General features: G+C 37.2%; 4 protein-coding genes across 9 annotated transcripts; 3 read left to right on the top strand and 1 right to left on the bottom strand.

Moving 5' to 3' along the window:
• Positions 1 to 439: 439 nt before the first annotated feature.
• Positions 440 to 5,794, top strand: S1P (membrane-bound transcription factor site-1 protease). Its single transcript, XM_014357021.2, has 14 exons — positions 440 to 638; positions 783 to 1,320; positions 1,394 to 1,522; positions 1,589 to 1,798; positions 1,885 to 2,069; positions 2,143 to 2,440; positions 2,614 to 2,765; positions 2,841 to 3,118; positions 3,231 to 3,342; positions 3,416 to 3,674; positions 3,752 to 4,026; positions 4,133 to 4,362; positions 4,438 to 4,702; positions 4,880 to 5,794. Exons 2-14 carry the CDS (start codon positions 793 to 795, stop codon positions 5,235 to 5,237), a joined length of 3,279 nt encoding a protein of 1,092 aa, XP_014212507.2. The 5' UTR covers positions 440 to 638; positions 783 to 792; the 3' UTR covers positions 5,238 to 5,794.
• On the bottom strand, positions 5,550 to 7,883 carry LOC106642291 (replication termination factor 2). 4 transcript variants are annotated; one of them, XM_089591297.1, is made up of 4 exons: positions 7,269 to 7,883; positions 6,786 to 6,870; positions 6,275 to 6,655; positions 5,550 to 6,173 (listed from the first exon to the last, which is right to left on the bottom strand). In XM_089591297.1, exons 2-4 carry the CDS (start codon positions 6,852 to 6,854, stop codon positions 5,781 to 5,783), a joined length of 843 nt encoding a protein of 280 aa, XP_089447423.1. In that variant the 5' UTR covers positions 6,855 to 6,870; positions 7,269 to 7,883; the 3' UTR covers positions 5,550 to 5,780. The 4 variants fall into 4 exon arrangements, with proteins under 4 accessions (XP_089447423.1, XP_014212510.1, XP_014212515.1 ...); XM_014357024.2 differs by having other exon boundaries at positions 7,273 to 7,882; XM_014357029.2 differs by lacking the exon at positions 7,269 to 7,883 and adding an exon at positions 7,058 to 7,119.
• Vha44 (V-type proton ATPase subunit Vha44) lies at positions 7,780 to 17,671 on the top strand. 2 transcript variants are annotated; one of them, XM_089591295.1, is made up of 8 exons: positions 7,780 to 8,242; positions 9,104 to 9,420; positions 12,320 to 13,150; positions 15,805 to 15,991; positions 16,075 to 16,173; positions 16,317 to 16,525; positions 16,597 to 16,886; positions 16,989 to 17,671. In XM_089591295.1, the coding sequence occupies exons 2-8, from the start codon at positions 9,135 to 9,137 to the stop codon at positions 17,082 to 17,084; spliced, it is 1,998 nt and encodes a 665-aa protein (XP_089447421.1). In that variant the 5' UTR covers positions 7,780 to 8,242; positions 9,104 to 9,134; the 3' UTR covers positions 17,085 to 17,671. The 2 variants fall into 2 exon arrangements, with proteins under 2 accessions (XP_089447421.1, XP_014212508.2); XM_014357022.3 differs by lacking the exon at positions 12,320 to 13,150 and having other exon boundaries at positions 7,795 to 8,242.
• Positions 17,672 to 21,647: 3,976 nt separating this feature from the next.
• On the top strand, positions 21,648 to 25,375 carry LOC106642259 (uncharacterized). 2 transcript variants are annotated; one of them, XM_014356978.2, is made up of 5 exons: positions 21,648 to 21,746; positions 21,826 to 22,030; positions 22,846 to 22,947; positions 24,033 to 24,158; positions 24,236 to 25,375. In XM_014356978.2, exons 2-5 carry the CDS (start codon positions 21,847 to 21,849, stop codon positions 24,325 to 24,327), a joined length of 504 nt encoding a protein of 167 aa, XP_014212464.1. In that variant the 5' UTR covers positions 21,648 to 21,746; positions 21,826 to 21,846; the 3' UTR covers positions 24,328 to 25,375. The 2 variants fall into 2 exon arrangements, with proteins under 2 accessions (XP_014212464.1, XP_014212463.1); XM_014356977.2 differs by having other exon boundaries at positions 21,814 to 22,030.
• Positions 25,376 to 25,908: the final 533 nt, after the last annotated feature.

The raw sequence follows: 25,908 nt of genomic DNA, 5'->3' as shown, positions 1-25,908 counted from the left end.
TATATACTTATACATTTTAATACATATATTAACTAGAGTCTTATACATATGACTTATTGTATCTCTTTTCTAGATAAAATCAAACGCTGGCGAATGTAATTTTTTAATTGATCGACTTTTTGCTACAAATGATTATCTTAAAATTAAGTACCTTCCACCCTCGTTTACGGATTTACCGATCACATCAAACATATGCTCAATTAATAATGCCTCTCCGTGACATGCGATGCGTGAAAATTATTTGCGAAACTTTAATAAATTAAATAAATTCACTAATGAATCATCTGGCACGGTAATTTTATCAATTATTATTAGTATATGTATTACATCTACATTAATTTGGACTTGTACAAGCCAAAAATTACCGCGTGCCGCACAAATTCTAAACATAAATATGTTGTTGTCGTCTGCTGATGCTGAGTTTAAGTGAGTCATCTGGCGTGCGAGCTTTCAAAAGCGTAATAGTAATCCTGCGGCTATATATTTTTTAGCTCTTGACATTTTATCGCTTTACCAATGTATGCAACAAAAATGTCACAGTTAGAGCATTTCAGTTGAATTTGAGTTGAAACATCTCAAGCAGCTCTTTGCCGCGGAAATTTAGGTTAAGACGATTGCCGTGTCCAAACAATATGAAGGTGAGAAGAGAATTAACTTTTTCTCTAGTAATGATGTTTTTTGAGCTTGCAATAATTTTTTTATTGAGTACATTTAATTTCATGTTAATGTTTTGTACACATTTTTTTCCCCTATTTTACTGACACAGTATTATGTTTTCCAAGGTTTTGCAGTATGAAGAAGCCAAAAATTTATTGGCTCTACATTTCTTTCTTGGTATTGCTATGTAGCATCACAGGAATCAGTCATAAGTTACTGAAGGAGCCACTTTTTCAAAAATCTTGCAATTTTTTTTGTGAGACCGACAATGGTCAAAACTCATACAATTCTTCTGAATCATCTCAAAGTGTTAAAGTTGAATTTTCTTCTCAAGTCATTGATAATGAATACATTGTAGTTTTTAAGGGTTACTATGAAAAGGAGACTCGTGAAAAGTACATAAAAAGTGCTCTTACTCATTCTGGATTAAAAGATTGGGAAATTTTATCAAGAGATAATTTTGCTACCAAATATCCAAGTGATTTTGATATTGTTAGAATCAAAGAATTCCATAAGAAAACTGGTTTTGATGCTTTAAGGAATCACCCTTTGGTTCACAGAGTAACTCTACATAAAGTTTTATATAGAACCTTAAAGTATTCAAATGATGAAAATTGGGATCTGCCAGAAAACCAAAGTTTTACAAAGAAAACTATTAAAAACGTAAAATTTCTTTTATTTTATTGTATTTCTTATTCCACTTGATTTTTTTTTTAAGCTCTACAAATATTTTCAGGAAAATTCATTCTCACAAAATCGCCAATATGGATTCAGGAAAATATTACGTGCTATTCCTAAACAAATCACAAACATATTACAAGCTGAACAACTCTGGAAACTGGGTGTTACTGGTCAAGGTGTCAAGGTGATGAAAAAATAAGTAATTAAACAAGTAAGAGATGAATAAACTAATAATGGTCATTATATTTAGGTAGCGATATTTGACACAGGATTGGCTGCAAGTCATCCACATTTCAAAAAAATTAAAGAACGTACCAATTGGACCAACGAAAAAACTCTTGAAGATGGATTGGGTCATGGGACTTTTGTAGCAGGAGTGATTGCATCTTCTTCCAAGGAATGTCTAGGCTTTGCTCCAGATGCTGAACTTTACATATTTCGCGTGTTCACCAATGATCAAGTATAGTTTGAAATTGAATCATAATTTAAGTGTTTGGGTTTCTAAAAACTAATAAGGTTTTGTATACATCATACATTGTTAACCAGGTTTCATACACTTCCTGGTTTCTTGACGCATTTAATTATGCAATACTTACAAAAATGACAGTCCTGAACCTCAGTATAGGAGGACCTGATTTTATGGATCAGCCTTTTGTTGACAAAGTTTGGGAACTTACTGCTAATGGTGTTATCATGGTTTCTGCAATTGGCAATGATGGACCCCTTTATGGGTAATTATTAAATTTTTTCTCGCAAAAAATCTTCAAAATGATATCGATTCACAATTTATTCATTGATTTTCAGTACACTAAATAATCCTGCTGATCAAATGGACGTGATTGGTGTTGGTGGTATAAATTGGGAAGATCAAATTGCAAAGTTTTCTTCTCGTGGCATGACTACATGGGAATTGCCTGCAGGATATGGAAGGTTGAAACCAGATCTTGTTACATATGGGTCTGGAGTTCGTGGGTCCGCTTTAAAGAGTAGTTGTAGAACGCTATCTGGCACTTCTGTTGCAAGCCCAGTCGTTGCTGGAGCGGTAGCTTTATTGGCTAGTGGCTTTATTAATGTGAATGATTCGATGAATTTAAAACCAAAGGTATGCTGGAATAGTCATAACGTTCCTTGATAGTTAAAAAAAAATTAACTCAAACTTTTAAATTTCCTAAAAAGTAATTTTTTTTCAATTTATACTTTCCTTATTTTTTTATTCATTAAAGAGGGCAATTCTGAAATTCCTTAATGATTGAGCATCAAATTGTATCTTTCAAGATAACTCCAGCAAGTATGAAGCAAGCACTTATAAGCTCAGCATATCGCCTACCTCGCATCGGCATGTTTGAACAAGGAGCTGGTCGTTTAGATCTTGTTGCAGCATTCCAATACTTACAGTCTTACACACCAGTCGCCACTCTGAGTCCAAGGTAATGATAAGACCGATCGTGCAGCTATTTACGTTGCTTAGAAAGTGTAACGCGAAAATGATATTTTTTCTCTAGTTACATAGATTTAACGGAAATTCAGTACATGTGGCCATATTGTACACAGGCGATATATTATTCTGGTATGCCAATTATTGTTAATGTCACCATATTAAATGGATTGGGTGTTTCTGGACGTGTTACCGAGTTAACTTGGCATCCATACACTCAGTCTAATGGCGAACACATTGACGTTTCCTTGACGCATTCAGACATTTTGTGGCCTTGGTCAGGCTGGTTAGCAGTAGCAATTACCGTACCAGCGTCTTCAAAAAACTGGGAAGGCATATCCCAAGGTAAGAAAATAGTATTTCTCTTAACATTGTTGCCTTATATTATTTAAACAAAGACTCCAGACGCTTTGGGTTCATTAAAATACCGTTTCACAAAAAATATTACATTTCTCAGGCTTAATAACACTAACGGTAGAATCTCCTTCCGGATATGGAGAGAAAGAAGCCAGACGCTCGAAAATTCAGTTACCAGTGAAAGCCAAAATTATACCTACACCTCCTCGACAGTAAATTGAAACTTTAGCTAAGTTGATGTGAAATTTGTTGTTTTATCCAAGTATAAATTACTTTTTTTTTTAGTAAGCGAATATTGTGGGACCAGTACCATAACTTGAGGTATCCTCCTGGGTATTTACCGCGGGATGATTTAAAAGCCAAAAAAGATCCCCTTGACTGGAATGGAGATCATATACATACAAATTTCAAAGATATGTACCAGCATTTGCGCAATGCTGGTTACTACGTGGAAGTGTTGGGAACACCCTTTACATGTTTCGATGCTCGCAACTATGGAACTCTCTTGCTTGTAGATGCTGAGGAAGAGTACTTTCCAGACGAGGTAGACTATCGTTATCATTTCTATCAAGATCTCGAATGATTAACTGGAAATAATTTAATTAATTGATTATTCTATAGATAACAAAATTAAAAAAAGATGTAGAAGAGGAAGGACTGGCTCTGGTGGTGTTTGCGGATTGGTATAACATAACAGTAATGCGCAAGGTAAAGTTTTACGATGAAAATACTCGGCAGTGGTGGGTACCGGATACAGGAGGAGCAAACGTTCCAGCCTTAAACGATTTGCTATATGATAGCTGGGGCATCGCTCTTGGTGACAGTGTTAGAGATGGTCAGTTTACTTTAGGACAGCACCCTACCGTCACTTACGCATCTGGCACTGTTATTACCCAGTGAGACATTTTCTTGTTGCTGTATTCTTTCATGCCTTTTTTCTATTTATTCTAAATAATTTTTATTATCAATTTATCATGTCATTAAAAGAGCTTGTCGTTTCAGCTTTCCTAAAAAAGGTTTCATCATGCATGCAGAATTGCGAGACCAAGGCCAAGAATTACTAAAAGAAACTGAAGAGAAAAAATCTTTGTATGTGCCGATTCTCGGATTCCTTCAAGTTGGTAATTTCGGAAGCGTTGATAAGGATCAAAAAGTAACCAGATCCAACAATACCGGTCGCATTGTTATTTATGGAGATTCAAACTGCATTGATGACAATCACCCCCATAAGCGTAACTGTTTTTTTCCATTAACTGATACAACTTTTATTCTCTACTGCTCATTTTATCTGTATTAAAATTATCTAGCATGTTTTTGGATGTTGGATGCTTTTTTGGAATTCGCCACAACTGGAAAAATACCGTCAGTGTTTGCGGAAGAAGAAGATCGCATTAAAGGAAAAAAAAATTTCATTAATTTAGATTTGGTTGAGTTTCCCAAGCGAATGATTGACAGTAATTTAAAACGTCATAGCAAAGTGCTGGAACTTTCAGGCTCAACCAAACGTCCTCTTCCTTCTTGTCCTATTTCGGTGCTGGCGACACGTGCACCATTAAATCAATCTGCTCCAGAGTAAGTGCTTAATAATTTTATATTTCACTTTAACTCACACATAAATTGCAAATTGCAAGGGCTTATTTAAAAGTGAAAAATATATAAATAAATATTACACAAAAGTCTAATAACAATAAAATTATAGTGAAACAAGATTTATGAAACTTTTCATCATACATGCTATGATATTTTCAGAACCTTGTACAAAACCCAAAAATTGCCATCATCAGGAAATTCATTATTAGTGGCAGTTCCAACATTTCAAGATTCAGATCCACTTTGGAATCATAAGCGAAACAAAATAAAAATCGACACTATAATTCCTTACGACAAAATCATCAACCAACACGACAATGATAGTGAAGATAGTTTATATCAGAAGAAATTTGGTTATTTAAGTTACATATGTATTGTAATGATACTAGTTGCACTCATTTTAGTAATTAATAAGTGGCATTGCTGTACAGCAATAAATCGACTCAGACGTAACAGAACAATTGGTAGATTACAAAGAGTGATGCAAGTAATTACGATACGAGTGCCTAACATATAACGATAAAATATTTTTCCAAAAACTTGAATGGACTCATAACAATCCTTAATACTCCGTGGTAGTGAAATGGAAGTACCGTTACGTTAAAATGCTTAAAGCTAATTTCGATAATGATTGTGCCAAAGCATAAAATAGTACACTAAAAAAAAAATTATAGCCAAATCTTTTGCTGTGTGCCTTTTTGAATTTTAAAAGTATCAAATATTCATTTTGTATACACAACTTTATGGAACTTGTTCGCAAAAGGTCCTAAGTGCGATGCAAATAAATAACAATAATTGTACATACATCTAGTAGTTAATTCTTTGTGATAAATACTTTATTTAGTCAGAATTAAAAATAAAATCATCCATCTCGGTAAGTCAATGGTTTGATTACAAAATTAATTTAATGTTACCGTAAATAAACATTATTTTAACGACCCAACTGTATGTTTACTCTAAAACTACCTATGAAATTTTTATAATTTTGTATGACTTACATTAAATTAAATACACCAATATTTATACCAATATAATCGAATTTGAATTGAATTTTGTTATCCTAATTGTAAAAAGGATTGTATGTTACCCAGTGAGCCCTGGTTTGTTCTGAAGCGCTTTTGTGCGTTGTAAATATACTTTTCAAAACTTCAGAAGCTTTTGGATCTTGAGCCACGCTGTAGTCATCTTTAGCTTTTTTGTATGCTGGGTCTTGTACATCTTTCTTTATTACTTTATTAGGTATGTCTTGTTTTTCTTTCTTGATCTTTTTGCTTGAACTTTCATCTTTTTCTGTACCATTATCTGTACTAACAACTTCATTCTGTCGTTTCTTACTTTTTCGTTCAGCTTTACGTATTACAATATTTTCTTGCATAGTTTTTAAATCATCTTCTTGGGCATTCAAAATAACTATATCTGTATCTGTGAAAGGTTTTTGACACTTGTGACAAGTCTGAAATAAATTCAAAAAATAAGAACAGTTAAAAAAATTTTACATACAACTTGTAAAAAATAATGTAGGCTCTATGAATGGAAAAACATAAAGAAACTTACAAACGACTTGATTTCTTTTAATGCTCGTTCACTCATGACACATCCACAATTCCACAAGAAGCAAAACTTGTATTTTCCATTCATTTCTAATCCTGTGACTGGACAAATAAAAGAGCTCTTTCCATCATCAATGTATCCACCATTTTTAATTTTGTCACCCTCGTAGGCTGGATTAGCAGTCAAATTCAAGTTTTTCACGTCTTTCAAATTTTTAATATGTTCAGCAGATTCGGGAAGAACAGAACGATCCAACAGTCCTTCGAGTACCGATTCTTTACTGTACAGTCGACCAAATCCGCATGCTACAATTGGCGCTTGTAAAGGTAATTGTCGAATTGAGCAATGTTTCCAGCGGTACGCTAACTCAGCTTCCTTATCTCTCTGTAACAAACAACGTGTAGATTAGCACATAATGATAATTAAACTGCCTTAATTACAAATATTTAATCTTCATAATAGGTTATACTAATTCAATAATGAAAGAAGAAAAAAGACAACAAACTGCAAGTACCTTTTCTGGCTTCTTCTTGACTCTGACAAGCTCGTCTCGTCTTGGAATTGTACCACCATCGCATCCCATGATAAACTAATTCAGGCTAGAAAGAAAATGTTATTGGACAAATTAATCATTGAAAAAATATTGATTGCCTGTTTAACCTCACTTGTTAGATTGAACGTAAAAAAAAAGATGATACTTGCGAGGCTAAACGATTTTACCTAATACTTTAATGTAGCAAGAACGTAAATAAATAAATATAAACCGTGTACGAATTACAGAATTACAATTTCAAAGGAATGCAGCACGCAATCAATCTAAGAATGAAAGCTGTGGATATTGTACGTGTACTTGAATGTTTAGTTACAGTTGACAAATGACGAATTTCACGCCCGACTATTATCGTATACGTACTACACTTTTACCAAAAAAAACTGCTGATTGTGAGTAAGACACTTACGCACACCAACTTATTTTACAGTTGAACTATTTGAGTACTTACTTATTTGACAGTTCAGTTGAATACGATAAGTATAATTGGTGTTGGTCCAGGTCTCTCTCTTTGAGATAGGTATATGTTCCAAATTTCCGAAATATGGTTAGCTGGAAAAACACACACTGTAGGTATATCCTTGTCTAACAAATTGAATCGCAGTCACTGCTTTTCTTTTTTGCTCTCGCACTGAAAGATGTGGCAGAAAGTGATGAGTTTTGGAACACAATATCCACTGCTGCCACTACCAAAATAGATAAACCTGTTCAACGAGGATCGGTGATCCCTGTTAACAAACACTCGACCGAGCACTCGAACCTCTAATATTTGTGCAATTTAATTTTAATCCAAAAAATTCGTTATAGACGTCCAAATCATCACACCATGTACACGGCAACGCCGATCCACCAAAGACGGTTAAGTGTCGTTTCATTGGCAGTCTTGAAGCTCACAGAGCAGCTGACTTGGTCAAGTGACCGGAGCAGAGCCGACGACGAACGACGACGCACAAGCAGCAGACGGCAGTCACACAAGTAGTCTTATAGATTACATTAGAGGTAGCGGGTGCGCGCAGGCAGGGCCGCATCATCGTCGTCGAACTCACGCGCCGTTGTCGCCGAACGTCGCAGCATTACCGGGGACACCGAGTGCCGCTTGGTATAGTATATCAACTCTTGGCTCTCCTCCTCGTCGCCGTCACGTGAGCGAGCTAATAAACGTACTCGCTCGCGCTTGATGCTTGCAGCCGCTGCCTGCCCGCCAGCCGCCACCGCTGCTGTTGAGTACCTATAATATAGCTGGCAAGCATCTCCTCGATCGCCTTCCGGTCACCCGAGCAATGCTGCTCGGCTGTCCCTGTTTTTGTTGTTGTTGCTGCTGCTGAAACTCGCTCGCCTGAGTCCAGCTAATCAGCTGACCTGCTGCTCCAAAACAGGACAGCAGCAGCAGCTCTCCTCCACGGCCGCATAGCCGCCAGCAGGTAGGTGTACCTTATTATTAATGCATATACGCCCACCCTCACCCTCCTCAGCCCCATTCGCAGACGATAAAATGGCCGCTCCCTTGGCGCCGTCTCCTCTTTCGATATTGATTTTCGGCCAACTCGCCTCCCAAGGACGACCGTCTCCTTGCTTCTCCCCTCGTATATTCCAAGTGGCTCGGCGCGACGTCGATCGCCAGTGCGTTGCTGCATGCTGCAGCTATTACAACGCAGTGTGCATGCATCTACATCTTTATTATTCTCTGACAGTCTATATTTTCGGGCTCTCTCTCTTTCTCTTCTGTCATCGTCTTTTCGCGTATTATATACCACTGTGTGCTCAGTCACGTGCAATCACATACGTTATGTAATTATTCACGAGGAATAAGCTCGCCAGAAGTTTGCCACACCTCCGGCTGTTCTCAGCACTTGCTGGAACTCATCCCCCATCTCCCTGCTTTCAACCCCCCTCAGCTTGACCACGCACCTCTATAGTGTACGTCTTCTATCCTCCTCGTCACAGTGACGTTTGTTACTCATGACAACATCTTATATTAGCCAGAAACATTTGCAACATCCTCTTTGATACTCATGGGGGACGATTTGGAATAATCGGTAATTTTCAATTGGACAATGTTTGTATGAACAGAGTTCACTGCAGCCTTGTAATGTTTATCTTGAGGAATTTGATCAAATGAAATGTTTGGTAATCAATCAGTAATTTGTGACATTTGTATTTGTCAAAAGTATTTTCTCTCTAGTTATACGTCAACCTCCCACTTGTATATTATTTTCATTCTTGGTATTTATCGACGCAGTGGACAATGAAAGAAATTTTTTATTTCATTTTTATATTTCCAGCATTGCAGAAGTTTGATAAAACAAGTTCAAGATGACGGAATACTGGTTGATATCTGCCCCAGGCGACGAAACTTGCCAACAAACATGGGAGACGATGAACAATCTGACTTCCAAGCAAAATTCTTTGTCAGTGAATTATAAGTTTCACATACCTGATCTAAAAGTGGGCACTTTAGATCAGCTGGTAGGACTGTCAGATGATCTTGGAAAACTTGACACTTATGTTGAACAAGTGACGCGCAAGGTGGCTACGTATTTGGGTGAAGTTTTGGAAGATCAAAGAGATAAGCTACACGAAAATTTAATGGCCAATAATAGTAAGTACAGTATTCACTAATATGTTGCTTTTTAATTAATTTATTTATTCTTCTACTTGTATGTTTTGAGTATTGGCTCTTATAATTCTGAGAGAATTAAATCTATTTATTTTCCATAATCACTGCACGCAAGATGCAACGCATCTCAGTTTCGATTCTTTGATTAGGTTCTACAAGTAATTTAATTCTCTCACCCTAAATAGTATTTAGTGTATGGTGTCCCAATTTTTTTTATTTATTTATTCACCCACCAATAATATGTATTGACAACAGACAATACTAAACACAACACAAAACATACACTAATGTAAATAACATTTTTTTATTTTTTTCACTTTTTTAATAAAAGTACGTCTATTTATTTTAAGTACTTTTAATTTTATGTATTAAAAGTATATTCTAGGAACATTAGAATGAATTTTAGTTTATTTTAAACAATTTTTCTTTTAAATATTAAACAATATTATCGATAAAACTACAATGCAATCATTACATTAACTAATATTGCTCACATTTTGTAAGTGTCTTTCATAGTACCATTTTAATAAGCACTTAAACATTACTTACTTGTCATGATACATAATTAATTTTTCACTTTAAAAAATTTCGTTAAAAGTGAAATTTACGTGACATTCGAAACATAAAAATTTTCTACATTAGAAAACCTCATTTTTCCATACATATTCATACAAGTATCTAATCACATACAAAAAACCATTTCAACATGAAATTACGACTTGAGGTTTTCATTTATAAGTCAAATTCTCCTTCTCGATGATTTTCACAAATGTCCATAGGTTGTTTTATTTTTAAGAAGTTTGGTACTTTATACGAAGTGACCTTGAATTTTGAATGCGTTTGGCGTCTATTTATGACCATTTTAAAAGTTTTTGGGTATTTTATGTAATAAAAATTTCACATTATTTTTTGTATTGCGGTATACTAATTAGTCAATATTTTAAATACATGGCGTTAGCTTAAGTACTTTCGTTTTTAAACTTATGAAATGTGAGCACAAAATCAATGTAAAAGTACGTGATTTTTTTCGTTCTGTGATATAATTATTGTCATTGTGATATTTCATGTAACGAACGGAATCGGATACGTTAAGAATTAAAAAAACAGGTTTTCATTGACATATTTGTAAAAATTGATACTTGATAAATGACAATTATGGCGCGGCGTACTCGAAAATCACGTGAGCAACGGGAATTTTTCAATTTTTAAACAATATCCAATCGAACAAAACAGAAAAAAAAAAAAAAAAAAAAAGTTAGGTATGGGGAAAAAAAGATATCAAGATGCCGTAACCGAACGTTACATCGCAATTGAGTACGCCGTGTCAAGTAGTTGAATGTAAAGTGTATAAGCTGGCTTTTTGTTTTAGTTGAAAATTGATTGTTTTTTTTTTTCTCTTATCTCCCCCAATTGACGTATTTGTAGTGTTGCTTTGCTTGCTTTATTTTTATTTGGACCACATTAACCCTTCTCCCTGTACCTAACTCATTGTTTGAACTAACAAATGCTCATACACGTGCACTGCCTATAACAAATTACGTACAAAAAAAAAAAAAGAAAGAAAAACATGACTTGTGGAATTATATACCTATATAATCAGGCATTTGTGCAATGTGCTACTTTACGATAAAGCAGGGGTATATAAAATATACTATATACATCAGGTGAATTGTACTTGCAGCTTCGTTAAATCAATCAAATTGTGTATACCATACACGCAAGTCAAGTGCTTGATTTTCGATTTGATTTGAAACTTGCATTGCACACAAAAAACGAAAAAAAAAAAAAAATAATAATAATAATTGTGATACAATAAAACTCCATGAAACTGTGCAAAATTATAACGATACGATTATACGTAACGAAATGATAAGATGATAATAATAATAATAATAATTGTGTCGATTACATGAATGTTTTGTAATGATGATAGTAACATGAATAATAAGAATAACATTATCTAAGTAATGTTTAAAATACAACATGAGTACAATAAGTGGACAACGCAAGGAGTTGCTTGGGTTACTGTGGTCACCAAGCTCCGATTAGTCACTGCATAGGTTTTTTATTTACCTATATTTATTTGATTTTCTCTCACAATTTTACGTTCCGTACCCACGTATCCCACTTTCTTTCTGTCGTTGTTTGGTTTCATTCTTTATTTCTCGATTTTTCGCGCCGGATTTTACATTTAGTTATCCATTTCACACATACGTACGTCCTTCATCGATTCCGTTTATTTTTTGCTGATTACATTTATTGCGCCATAATGGAACAATTTTATTTGCTATCTGGTTTTTTTTGTTTTTATGATTTTCAATCCATCCCTCCCCCGTCCGTTCCTCATTGATTTCTACGTTGTTTTTTTTTCTGTTGTTATTTTTCCTTATTTGCTTATTTTGTTATTGGTTACTTCTTTGAGATCAGAGTATTTAATTGAAGACGATTTTATGTGGGAAACACGGGTCGATGCTTGGACTCGGACAACCGTGTTTATGCTGGTGACGGTGACATGGTAAAAGAAATAACAAAAATATGTCGATGATTGCGATTTATTATTTATTACGGATCAAGGTGTCGATAATTGTATGAGTATATAAGTTCAAGTACGGCAGAAAATTAAATACTCTGAGGCGCAGAGGTGAATCCCGTTGAGTTTATGTATCCACACATAATACTTTGTTTTCGTTGAGTTTCGTCGCATCAGCGTTGTCGTTAGGCTTTTGGCGTAGGACGCAATACACATTATATATATACATGTATAAAAACTAGATTGAGCGAGACGCTCTCGTAAATAAAAAAAAAAAAAAAAAAAAAAAAAAAAAAATGAAATGAAAAAAGTCGCTCTGGAGAATTGGGACTGGGCTGTATGAATGGCTAGGTCTGACGTCAGTGGACGGCGATGCCGAGAGTCCCGAGGGGGGTCCGGACACCCCGCCCAACACGCCCGTCACCCCGTCGTGCAAGCCTGCTGCTGCGGCGGCCCTGGGCAAGGACCAGCAGCAGAGGCACTGGAGGGACACGGCGGACAGGTCGCAAGAGCCGCCCGCAGAGCTGCACGCCTGCCTAGGTCAGCAACATCATCAGCGCAGCCATCAGCCACCCTCCCAGCATCCACCATCCCCTCCCTCGTCGTCCGCAACCGGTCATCACCACCATCATCACCACCACCACCACCACCACCACCACCACCATCATCATCAGTCCGATGATCATCATCATCATCATCATCGCCACCACCACCACGACAACAAAAAGGGCTCGTCCTCGAGCTCGCAGGGCGCGGCCTCTAGCGACTCGCCCTCGATTTACTCGTGCTACCAGGCGCACTGGTGCACGGCCGCTGGCTCCTCCACCCCGTCGACGCCCTCGCCCCGCAACACTCCCAGTCCCCGCAGCTCCCCCACGTCCTCCCGGTCTCCCTCGTCGACCTGCTGCAGCAGCAACAGCAGCTGCGCGGACGAGCCTCGGCAAAAGCCGGGCCGCCGTCGCGGTCGCCGCCGCCGCGGGAGAAACCGGCGGGGCCGTCGTGGCCCCTCGCCCCGGCCCGGCAACGCCAGTCCCGAGCACCAGCAGCACCACCACCGTAAGCAGCCGACTCGCCGGGGCCTGGAACCGTTGGACAACAACAACGACGAGGACGAGGACGACAACGACGCCGACGGCCTTGAGAAAGAACAAGCGATTGCCGACGGCAAACTGCCCAATCCAGGTACCCGTCCCGTCACGGCCACCGAAACCACCCACCCAGAGCTCCCCCCGTTATGTTTTTTTTTTTTTTTTTTCTTTCTTTTGTAATAGTTTTTTATACCATCACTCGTCGTACTACTACTCTTACTTTTTTGTGGCAATCATCCCCCTCGTCCCCTCCTTCCTTAGCTCCGCTCTCTCTCTCTCTCTCTTTCTTTCTTTCTCTTTGTTTGTTATGAGTTTATATCCCAGCAGAGGTAGAGAGATTCGTAGACGTGGTGTACAGTGGCAAAAATGTTTATCTGTTGAGTCGCATAGTGTGTGCAACAATTTCGCACCACGTTGTTTTTCATGTTACCTATTCAAAGTTGAATATTTTACTTTCTCTTATTGAATATTCAGTACATGACGATTAGCAAAAGAAAAAAATTAATCGCTCGATTTTCACAATATTGTGCGAGGCGCAGCATCATAATTTTCGAGATTACAAATGATTCAAAAAATTATTTTTCGGCTAACAATTCACGATTTCGTTGACTCTCGCGTTGTTATCATTATTTTTATTGTGTTGGTTAAAACTTTTATACTGTACTAGCATGGCACAGGACTGAATATATTTGTACTTACAATAAGTAACACTCAAAAGAAAAAATCCTCGTCACATTCTTAATACTATACTCGTAAAAATATGTGTAAAGGTTATACAATATATTTATATATGACAGTTGATTTTGGTTTATGTATTCGTTTTACATGTCCAATGTAGACTAGTATGGCAACTGCAGTACTAATTCACAAATGCGATAGAGCATTGTTGATATTATTTTTAGATATTGCAAACGTGTGTAAAAAATATTACAAATCAATGCACCTGGAGTAATAAAGAAAAAAAAAAAAAAAAAAAAAAAAAAAAATATATATATTGAACAAAATATAAACATACAGTTTGTGAGTGGCACAGTGCACAACCCCATCCAATTGTTATCACGATCCCATGCTTTTGCTTATTTCGTCCTTTTTTTGTCGAATTTGGGAAAACCTCAAAAATACATACTTTTTTTTCTTATTTCATTTTTTTTTTTTTTTTTTTTACATTGGCATCAATTTGTAGAAACCATGAGCCATTTTTAATAATTTTCAATAACACCGCTTATTCACTACAATTTGCATAAATTGTAAGCAGTATGTGTAAGTTTTATTTTCATGGAGAACGAAAAAAGTTCTTATTTGCTTTTTTCACCACATCTTCCCTTAATTTTTTTTTTTTTTTTTCTCAGCCCTAGCATAATTTTCTTTATATACTTGGTACATATTTGTTTAATACCAAATACAAACTATAATATATGTATATTGAACATATACCACCACATACAACAACAGTACAGATGCATATTTTACCAAATGAATAAACAAACAGTAATATCTAACCGACACATGGGACACTACGCATACGAAAGTAGACTTAAAAGCATGTGTTTTGTAATTAATAAATAAAAATTTGATGGATGTTTTACCCCCACATGATTAGTCCGATAATCTTTATGAAAATTTTTTACATAAAAAATGAATTATTCTTTAAGCTAGCATGAGTAAGAGCTTTGAAATGTTGGCTTGTTGCTTAAAAACTTCACGATTCCCATACAGTTATTCTTTATAAATCACTCTCGTGTAAGCTTGGTGAAATTATTGCATAATGTGCACACCCACGTTGTGTTTGGTCTCACATTTTCGTCATGATCACTAATCTGACTACTACTATTACTATTGCATTTCAATGATAAAAATAACGTCGATCCTAAAGTATTTATTAACCACATTTATAAAAGTTGAGTTAAGCAGGGGCACAAAGTTTCGCTGAGGCATTAATTAAATGCTTTATTAAAAGTGATTCAATTAACATAGTTACAAGTCACAACAATGGAACGCAATTACCATGCAGTCGATTTATTCATTTGTTCGTTGGCATCAACTGATTAGCTTGATTTACGAAATCCATAGATCTGAGTAAAGTACATTTTGAAATGAGTAACCGTTACAATTTTATAAATTTTGAACACATCGAAACAGATGACAACATTTAGCAATTATTCAAATTAAAAAAAAATCCTCCAGACTATTATAGTTAAGAATCCACGCGATATCTGAATTGATTCGTATTTAACGTGTATACAACATCATTGATTACATTACTCGTGGAGATTAAAAATGGTACGAATTAACGTCAAATCATTGCTTGACAACACATTATAGGTAGACGATGTTAGAAAGTTAGTCAAGTGTTTTGGTTGTTTATTTTTGAGAATTTTCGTATAGACGGAGAACCAAGATATATAGCAATTATTAGTGATTCCAGCACAGCATACATAGATATATTATCATTATAGTGAACATATACATAATATATATATATATGTATAGTTGATGAGTAATAATTGTTGTGGTTGTTAATGTTATTGGTGCACCTTATAATTATAATGTCAAGTGAAACAGCATGGTTTTCATATTGTTTAATGCACCGGACGATTATAATGAGTTTATTGTTATTAATATTATTATTATTATTATATATTTATATTACGCATACGTATCGTATAAAATGTATACATGCGTTTACGTTGTTGGCGTTGGGAGGGATAGTGCGCCCACTGTAACGGGGAAAAATGTTGTGTAACGCAGGTGATTTGCCCACGTACATAACGCGATTCCAGTGGGACATGGCCAAATACCCCATCAAACAATCGCTGAGAAACATCGCGGACATCATTAACAAACAAGTCGGACAGATAGACGCCGATCTCAAAACGAAATCTACCACTTACAACAATCTGAAGGGTAGTCTGCAAAATCTCGAAAAGAAACAAACGTGAGTGTGCCTTGGCCCTATACTTTCGTATATATACACCCGCTGGTGATTCGCGCTACTTGTTCGCTTTGTTCTTTTGACAGAGGAAGCTTATTGACGCGGAACCTGGCGGATCTGGTGAGAAAAGAACACTTCATACTGGACAGCGAATACTTGACGACTCTGCTGGTCATTGTGCCAAGGTATACGCATTAAATTATATTTAAAAATCGGATGATGATTTCGTGCCCATTGCCATGTATTGTTTATAACTTATCCCCCAACAAAATCTCTCCTCGTTTTGCCTCGCTTCACCGCAAACTCGATGTTTTCCCCTCCCCCTCAGACAAGGTTTTCAAGAGTGGAATGCCATGTATGAGAAATTGACCGACATGATTGTACCGAGAAGCTCCCAGCTCATCACTCAAGACCAGGAGTACGGGCTTTACACGGTCACCCTCTTTAAAAAAGTCATCGAGGAATTCAAGCTCCACGCTCGCGAGAAGAAATTCATAGTGCGCGACTTTACGTACAACGAGGAGGAGCTCGCTGCAGGTAAATAATACTCCCACCTCCCAGAAAAATCTTTACGTGTACATACATGTACGTTGTGTCATTGCGCACAGGTAAAAATGAGATGACCAAGCTCGTGACGGACAAGAAAAAACAGTTTGGCCCTCTCGTGCGGTGGTTGAAGGTCAATTTTAGCGAGTGCTTCTGCGCTTGGATACACGTCAAGGCCTTGCGGGTTTTCGTCGAGTCGGTCCTCAGGTACGGCTTGCCCGTCAATTTCCAAGCCATTCTACTGCGCCCGAATAAAAAGAGCACCAAGCGATTGCGGGACGTCTTGAATCAGCTGTACGCTCATTTGGATTCATCAGCCACGTCTGGTGGCTTGCAGTCCAGCAATCAAGATGTAAGTCTTTCCGTTTCCGTATACGACTTTTTCCTTCTTGTCGTTGTTCATTTTGACAAAAACACAAAACAAATCTATACATGCATAATGCATCATTTACAGAGCGTCGACATTCCCGGGTTGGGCTTCGGTCAGAGCGACTACTTTCCGTATGTCTACTACAAGATCAATGTAGATATGGTTGACAATAAAGTTTAATTTTCGATAATGGCTGTACATCTTGCGCACATTCGAGTACATTGGCTCATCAAAGTGACTATTTACTGCTGCCGACCTTGCTGCTGATTTATTATTTTCAATGTACATCACACAATCAGGTGTATAACGGAATTAAAAAAAAAAAAAACAAAAAACAAAAAAAAACAAAACAAAACAAAACACAAAAAAAAAGCAAGAGAAAAAACGGATTTTTTTAACCATACGAGTTAAACACTTCATTGACGTACTTCGAACCATAGCAAGTCTAATTTTAATTCTTCCAAGCGCAATGGTAAAACAATTATTATTGAAAAAAAAAAACAGTTCCAACAATTTTCCGTGTACGAGTCTTTGTTAGATGACGATGAAAACAATATTTTTATAGCAATTTCAGAAAAAAGTATTTTAAACATACTAAGTTCTAAAACAATTAATTGATTAGTGAAGTGAAAAAATTTCTCTAAATTACTGTAGTACTCTATGAAAATACGCGTTTATTATTTTCTAGTGTTTTGTTCTAGGTAATTATCTTTGTGTGTTTTCCGAGCTAAGTTTTCGAACCTTTGAAGAAAAATTAATGTCAAAAATGAGAAAAAAAAATGACAAAAAAAAGGGTAGCCTAATTATTATGTTTTACAAGTATTTAAACTAATGTATTTTAGCACTTTGTTTTTTCGAGTGAAACACATCCACGGGTTTGAAAGTACGACATAATTAAAAATTTGAGATATTTTTTCACTAAAACTATAAATAAATTTAATGTACATAATTTTTGTACGAGTTCTCAAAAGAACCTGTACTATATATACAGTAGTTAGTAAACTACCGCATACAATTGTTTTGTCGAAGACTCTTACATTTTTGTTGACTAAAAATAGTTACTTCAAATTGCAAAATTCGTAACTGTTAACAAAGATTGAAGACTCTTCGATCATACCTTTTTGAGTATGTAATGATGAGAATGGCATACTTTCTGTTGAGAAAGAAACAACTTTTAAACATGAGATCTTTACAATTTCGAGAAAAGAGGTTTTTCTAAAAAAAAAAAAAAAAAAACCGTTGCCAAGTTAGTTTTGAGCTTCATCATAAATTTTGCAATACCTGAGTTTTATTATTTTACTGTTATGTACAAAAATGAAAGAGACGCGAGAATGGAATTTTTAAGTAGATAAGATATTTTAAAAAAGTATTCAAATAATTAAATAAGTTGTTAATTTAAGATATATATGTGGTGCCCTACATCATGAGTGCTGAAATTTCGTAGAGTGGAATGAAAGTAGCGCTTGCAAAATATGAAATTATACATACTTTTTCTGAATATTACGAATCGACACTAGACAATGACAAACACGAAAAAGTAAAAAGCCATTGAATTTCTAATATTATTATTATTATTATTATTACTATTATAGTTTAAAAAAAAAAAAATCCTCTTCTTAGTTTATTGTTATTCAATAATGTGAATGCGCAAACTAGATTGATTTCATTTATCATAGCTGTTCATTGGCTTTAAGAATTTCGAGATTTTAAAAAAAATGTTACAACCAATTATTTAGTCGATAGGACTTTAACTCTTTGACGGTGCAAGCGTTTTGAACCATACCTGCAAGTATAAATGTGAGATAGAGTCAGCCAGTCGTACGCGGCCTTTCAAAATGTGTGTCAGTGTGTGGAGCGCGCCTAGCTCTCGGTTGGACGATCGGACGAGGCGACAGGGAGCACGTGACGTGTCGCACCTATAAGTATATTCTCGGCACGAGCTCTCTCGCGCTTGTCGGGAAGGTTGCCGGCATATTCGCGAAGGGACAAGTTAACCGCGCACCATTGAAGGGTTAATCAACAGTGCATATATACATATATTTTTTATTTACTGTGAATATCGTTATCGTTGATGTAAGAGATGTCTTATATGAAAGAGTTGGAAAGCAAACTGTTATATGAGATAATATGTAGATAAAAATGAAAAAAAAAAAAATCGCTCATTTCTTCGTCTGCCCTAACAATGTACAATTATAAATCACATATAATTATAAATAAATATGATGTTCCGTTATTATTACTGTTAAAGCTCGTTGTTTTCTTACATTTGTTTATTCCATCCCAATCATTAGGTTTATACATTAACGCGAATGAGGATTTATTCAAAATGTGGTCGAAAAATGCGTTTAAGCAAATTTGTTAGTTTGGTCGATGAAAATCACAAGCTCTTTGACTGATTGATGTTTTTGTTTTCTCTTCAACTATATCGCTTTTCAAACTAAAAACATACGTTTAGTTATCGCGATGGATGAAGAGAGAGCGCGTGTGACATCACAAGCGATTTAGAGCGTGTAAACGAGTAGGCAAATATTACATAGGTACCTATATGAATTGTTGAACGGGCGCACCTATTCGACGCTGTACAAGTTACGCGTATCAATTACGATCAGAGTGTCGTCACACGTTACGGTGATTATAATACGTATGGTGCTTTTTCTCTCGTTTCAACTATTTTTTGTTCCTAATCCCATCGCGTTTTTCTCTACATTTTCAAATAGTTACAACCAATCTTTAACAGATTTTGTTTTTTGAAAAAAAATCCAATAACATAATTAATTAAATTTTGTTCTCCGTTTGTAAGTTCACAAATACGGAAGTGACATGTGACGATGACGGATTTTCCTTCAACTTCAATCTCCCTTTTTCCTTTCTCATTGGATGAAGCTTTGTAAGTGGTTGAATATAAATAGTATGTATTTGTGTTTATGCGGGCAGTTTATGTATAGTTGTACGAGGGTTTCGTTTGTTGCCCAAATTTTATTTTTTAATCGTATAAGCATCCACTGAAATTTCTCCATGATAAAATAAAAATCTTAACCATAAAATCCGAATAAAATTTAAATCAAATCACATTGAGTAGAGTCATAACTAAGATCCACTGAATTTTTTCCGGCTTCTTTAAGAAAAAAAGCATTTTGAAAATAAGTTTTTTATTGCCTCATAGAAAAAAGGCATGTAGGTTGAAGTTTTTATGTTTCTGTGATAATTTTTTATTTTTTTTTCACTCCCCTGCTTGTAACTCGAACTTCAATCGTATTAAATCGCGTAACTTCCCCATAATTCCAGGCACAAGCGCAATACTGGTTATCAGCTGTAGGGAGGGATAAACGTGTTTTTGAAACTTTATATTCTCGACAGTGTTAATTTTGACGGTACAATCGAAAGTAAAATTTTCTCGACGAAACAACATGATGTCATTACTTAGCTGTTCAAGTCGTAGAAAAACACACTTACTACAATATAGCCACCCAAGTAAAGCTGAGCGCGCACAGCTTGGACAATATAAGGGGTACATCGATCGGGGGGAGGAAAAAAAAAGAAAAGGGTTCCCGAGGTGGGGATGAAACGGGAGAGGAGCTCGAACTTGCAGGGATGGCCCCTATCCCCCCGCATGCAAGCGCACAATAACGCCATACCCCTGCTCGCATATATGCATGTATAAATTCTCGAATTGCTTCTCGTATGCAAGTACCTATCGTCTATAAACATATAATATACGTTATACGCTACATACATATAGGTGTATAGAAAAAGCAAGGGAGTTGTTCGTGTATGTACCTATAACAACTTGTCGCATATCGTGTGGCGCACAGAGTTACACGGACAGCTGAGCGAGTAAGTACACGGAACAACTGTTAGTGTAGCCTCGAACGCGCGCCGCGACGGACCTACAAAAACTGTGCGACTCGGCGAACTTACACATAAATATACATATTATAACGCGTATACTTAATCTAATATATTGTACTTAATAACGACCCAACAAAGATCGTTGCTCCCCTCCGACCTGCCTCGGGCGCGCTTCCCCGCACTTTTACTCGTCCCAACCCCCTCCCCGTTTGTATTCGCTGCAATCGTCGGTGGTGTGTATTTTACAGTTGTCATCGGCACCAGCCCAATCGATTGAGTACGAGTTTATCGGTAACGGCCAAGGAGGGCCCCGGCTAGTCGTAAACGGATATTTGACGCGACTCTGATAACAGGGACGCGCGCCAGCCCTATAAGTATACGGAAAAGGACGCCTTGCATAAGATTATTTCTTCCCCCCTCGGTGAAAGTTTAAGTAACCGGAGCGGGCACGAGGTTATGAATGGGAAAACGGGAGATAAGCCACGAAGGGGAAAAAAAAACAATCATCGGCCCTGATGGTCCATCGAGAGAGAGGAAAATAGTCATCGCTAGCGAGTACCAATGAAATCTTCTTGAAAAGCTAGCATCACCGCGGCCGAGGGATATATGGAGCGAGGAGGCGACAATTGGGCTTAATTAGCCAACTCATTAGGTCGCGCGTGTGACTCAGAAGAAGCGTTAGTATGTACCGAAAGCTCAAGCGATGCAACGTGCCGGGGGAGCTCAAATGCCGCGCCAAGAGTCCGGTGGAATTCGCGGAATGGGCATAATAATAATAATAATAATATGTGCACCTCCAACAAAAATAATGTATAGGTGTATATACTTGTAGTGACGATTGGATTTGTTATATTACGTTATAATATACCCCTATCTACGTATATATTATGTTATAATATAATACCGCTAAGTGTATACAACGGCATCGCAGCCAATCTCAGAGAGGCGGGCCGGGCGATCGATAGCTGACTGCGGGAATCATAGGGGAAGGAGGTAGGCATGGTGTGTTACCCGCGAGGGGTGGGGGGGCCTGGATTCGAGTCGTGACGTAATAACATAGTGTCGCCCGCAGTTGAGCCGGCCGATCCTCGCCATGAACCCGGGATGGTCCGTCTCGTCGGTGATGGTGGCTCTGGTGCTGCTGGTACCACTGGGGGCCGTCAGTGTGGTCGACCAGCCGGCCGACATCAGCCTCAGCGCCGACGACTACGTGCTCGATCACGAGGTCACTCGGGAGGAGGCCTTCACCAACGCCCGCAATTTACGGCTCTATCCAGGTAAACCCCTCCTCGGTGCAGGTGCTACTGCTGTTGCAATTACAATCGGTAGGGTGTACGTACGCACAACTATTTCAAAACATCCACCTCGGGGACGAACATTTTACGCTTTGCGGTGGCCAAAAGCACCCCCCTTTCCGTGGTACCGCGCGAACCAAAAAGGGCCCAATCCGTTGTTCTATTCTATTTGAGGGGAAAGTAAGTATATTCGTACGAGTTTAAAAGTTTTTTTTTTTTTTTTTTTTTTTTTTTTTTTTACTCGCAAGCCACTGCACGCAAACTCATCTATCGACCGCGAAATAACATTAGCGGGCTTAAGACCTCGCGAAAAGCTTGAGAACAGGCGCTGCTATTATTTCCAAGCTGTATGATGTATATATTGTATAGGCGTAATACACACGCACATCGTACTCACCGGTGGAAATAAGTATACGCATGGCAAGTGCCATTTGTGTAAAAATGTATACCTTGGTAATTATCGAGGAGCCCCTGTACTATATTTTCGTGCCGCTATATATATATACATACACCTACTTGTGTGGGCACGCGCGTGTGCGATTGTTGTTCCTTGACTTGTACAAGTATGGGTATATAACGCTATATATACCCATACTTGTACAAGTCAATACATATATAGCGGTAACAACAGCAATAGCAGCAGCCGCGATGGTGATAATGTACAAGCGCAAAGTGGTAATAGGAGCTTAAATTTGACGGACGCCGAGAGCGAGGATGATGATGATGATGATGATGATGGTTATTGTTGACGATGTTGTTGATTGTGGCATTGGTGCCATATACTTGTAATGTTTCAGGGCCTCGTCCCGGCTGCAACACGTGCACCCCCAAAGAAATGACCTACTGCCGAGACGGAGGCGTGATAAACGACCATTGCTGCTGCGACACGAGCTCCAATGGTTCGTACGTTACGCTTGTTTGTACTTTTTTTTTTTTTTTTTTTTTGTCATTCAAGTTTTGACACTCGTGCGACACAAGACTATATTGTTGCAAAATCAACGGCCTTCGGCCACATCGCAAATTGGAACAGAAAAAAAACGGAAACAATTGACCGCGCGATCGAGGCAACGATCCATGCGTGACGGCGTTTACCTCCTGTCCACATCCCACCCGTGTCCAATTCGATTCTCATCGCTTGTGTGGTATACATCTCCACAAAAGCCCACGAAATTACCCGACACGCGACTTTATTATTCCACTCGTAAACATTTCGTTATCTCTCGCTCGATAACTCGGTTATTTTTCAAACGGTCTTTTATTGCGCTGCGCGTCAATTACATCCGCGGCCTTTTTCTTTTCCTCTCCTCCGATCGTCAATAGGTACCTATAAAGATATATACGGACGGATGTACACTGCACTTTTTCAGCGTCGACAGATAGGCGCAGGTGCATGTGCGCCAAGTCTTTAAAATGCCCCGTGTGTGCACCGGCGAGCCGAACGTGAGAGGCGTTGCATCCTCGCCTCGAATTCACCGCGGTTTATCGCGAAAATAACGCACGTACCTCCGTTCCGTCGCACCTTGAATAATAGATACAAGTGTACTTTACTCATTTTCTAACTTTACTTTCTGTCCATACATACACATACACGCGTCTTCCTCGGGTTATCTCTCGGGTTCAACAATTGCGAGCTTTACCAGCTACATGTGGCGGGGCATTATTCATCCTCTGAACTTTGATAACAAGCTTGAGCTGGTCGTGTGAATACGTCGACAGATTTTAAATGAGAAAGACGTATATGTTTTACATTTCAAAGAGATGAAGCTGAGCTGCGACCCACAAACATTTTTTCAACTTTGCCCGGGTCGAGTGGCTATCTTATCGGTTCCTTCGCTTACGCCTCTTATCCGAACCATCAGAATTTCAATGTTCCAATGAGTTGGTTTTTTTTTTTTTTTTTTTTTTTTTTTTTGCGTATGAATGGTAAACTATATCGCAAGTCAATGGAAATATACGGGTAGACAAAAAATTATCTTTTCAACAGAGGTAATGGACTTTGTGGAGCACAAGTGTATCATGAGTCCCGAGGGCTGCCAGCTTAGGGAAGAAAATTGCGAAAGCTACTCGAGAATATTCGAATGCTGCTGTCGCCCTCATTTGGCATCTTACTGTGAGCATATATATTTTTTTTTTTCTCTCAATAAAATTTCAAACATTTAATATGTTGACGTTTGTGCCATGTTGCAGGGAAGGATTTAGCTGGCAATGTGGCGTCTAGAAAAACTACGTTCCTCGTAGGAATGGGCTTGTCGTTGATGTTGATTGGCGCGATCCGATGACCGAGGCATATTTTTCCAGCTACTTTTGTCAGTACCTTTGTTTACGTCATCGAAAAGTGATAGGTAGTGCAATGACAACGAGTATATACAACGATACCGGCTTCTTTGAAAAGAAGCAAAATTATTGAAGAAGAAGCCTCGAGTGAATGACTTGAAAATGTGAACATGTAAATATTTTTACAGTACGACCAATGAATTTTCATTAATGGATTACTATTTAATTTTAGTTCTATCAGCTGTTGACATTGAAAGCGTTGTTAAGTGTCAATGATTTTATTGTTCCGTACAACAATCGATGAGGCCTTTGAATTTTTCTACTTGTGAATTTATAAATTTATGAGAAAATCTCGAGGGTAGAATTTATAAACGTCATTAGCGAATTTCTACTTGGACGGTAGAGCATAGCTCGTAGTATAAATTAACAAAAGTTGAGAATCGAAAAGATTGGATTTTGTTTTGTATTATTTGTAGATATGTGTGTGTGTATGCATAACATATGCACAGGTTACCTTTGTTACGCAAAACTTTATTTCCATCACGCAAGCTATTGTTATAAGGCTCTAATCTATTATGTGAGCTGTTGTACAGTACTTGGAGTTTTTATTGTGCTCTTTTTATTGTATCCTATACACGAGAATGCGTTTTCTCGTATGCTTGACTCTAAAGATTATGTCTCGGATTGATGTTTTATAATTCACTTTACAACTAAGATTTGTGTAAATATTGTACATGAATAAGGAGGTGTTTTTCGAGAGCAAATAAAGTTATTTTTTGACCGATATGCCTAAATGTACGTTTATTTGGTACGACCAGCAAAAGTGCAATATGGGAATCAATCAATTTCCTTGAAAAAAGTTTAGTCATAAAATAAAAAAATTCGTATGGTAGGTAATAAATTTATCATGCCGTTTCATATTTTAAAACGTCGCCACTGCTCTTACGCTCAAGATAAAAAAAAAATTAAAGAAAATTGCAACGAAAAATCTTCCTCAAACCTCAATTTTGCTCCCACTATGTAAAAAATAGTTAATAAAGTCCTTAATTTCAGTATAAAACATTGTCAAATAGTATATTTACCGAAATTTTTTTTTCTCGTTAGTAAAAATTCGCAAAAATTCAATAATGTTTATAAAGAGAAGGAGAGGGGACTGAAAATGGCTACAAAATTTTCACGGTACCAGAAATATACTTTATTTTAATATTGTGACTTTACTCGTACATTCAGTGCTCGCTGTACGCAAAAGCTTTGGATGTAGAGGCAAATAAGTTATCAGGAAACGAAAAGAATGAAAAAAGGATCAATGGTCGAAATAGATGATAATATGTGAATCGACATAAAAATGTAAAGAAAATATACAGCCGGTATTGATGTCGTATGTACAGACTTATTTTCGTTTAGCCAAATTTTTTATTTGCCTCGATAGTTCGAATACTTAACTCCAGGCTATTATATTTGAAAACAAAAATCACGATACAAATTTCTCTTGAACGTAACACATGGGTATTGTCTTTGTTGATTTATTATTTGAAATGATAAATTAAAAAAAAAAAAAAAAATTCTTTTGCTTCGTAAAGCGTTGG

Source organism: Copidosoma floridanum, unplaced genomic scaffold (genome assembly GCF_036245765.1).
Source record: "Copidosoma floridanum isolate Cflo_tuat_1 unplaced genomic scaffold, Cflo_Japanese_pri ptg000013l, whole genome shotgun sequence".
Lineage (NCBI taxonomy): Eukaryota > Metazoa > Arthropoda > Insecta > Hymenoptera > Encyrtidae > Copidosoma > Copidosoma floridanum.
This window is presented reverse-complemented; position numbering and strand designations above follow the sequence as displayed.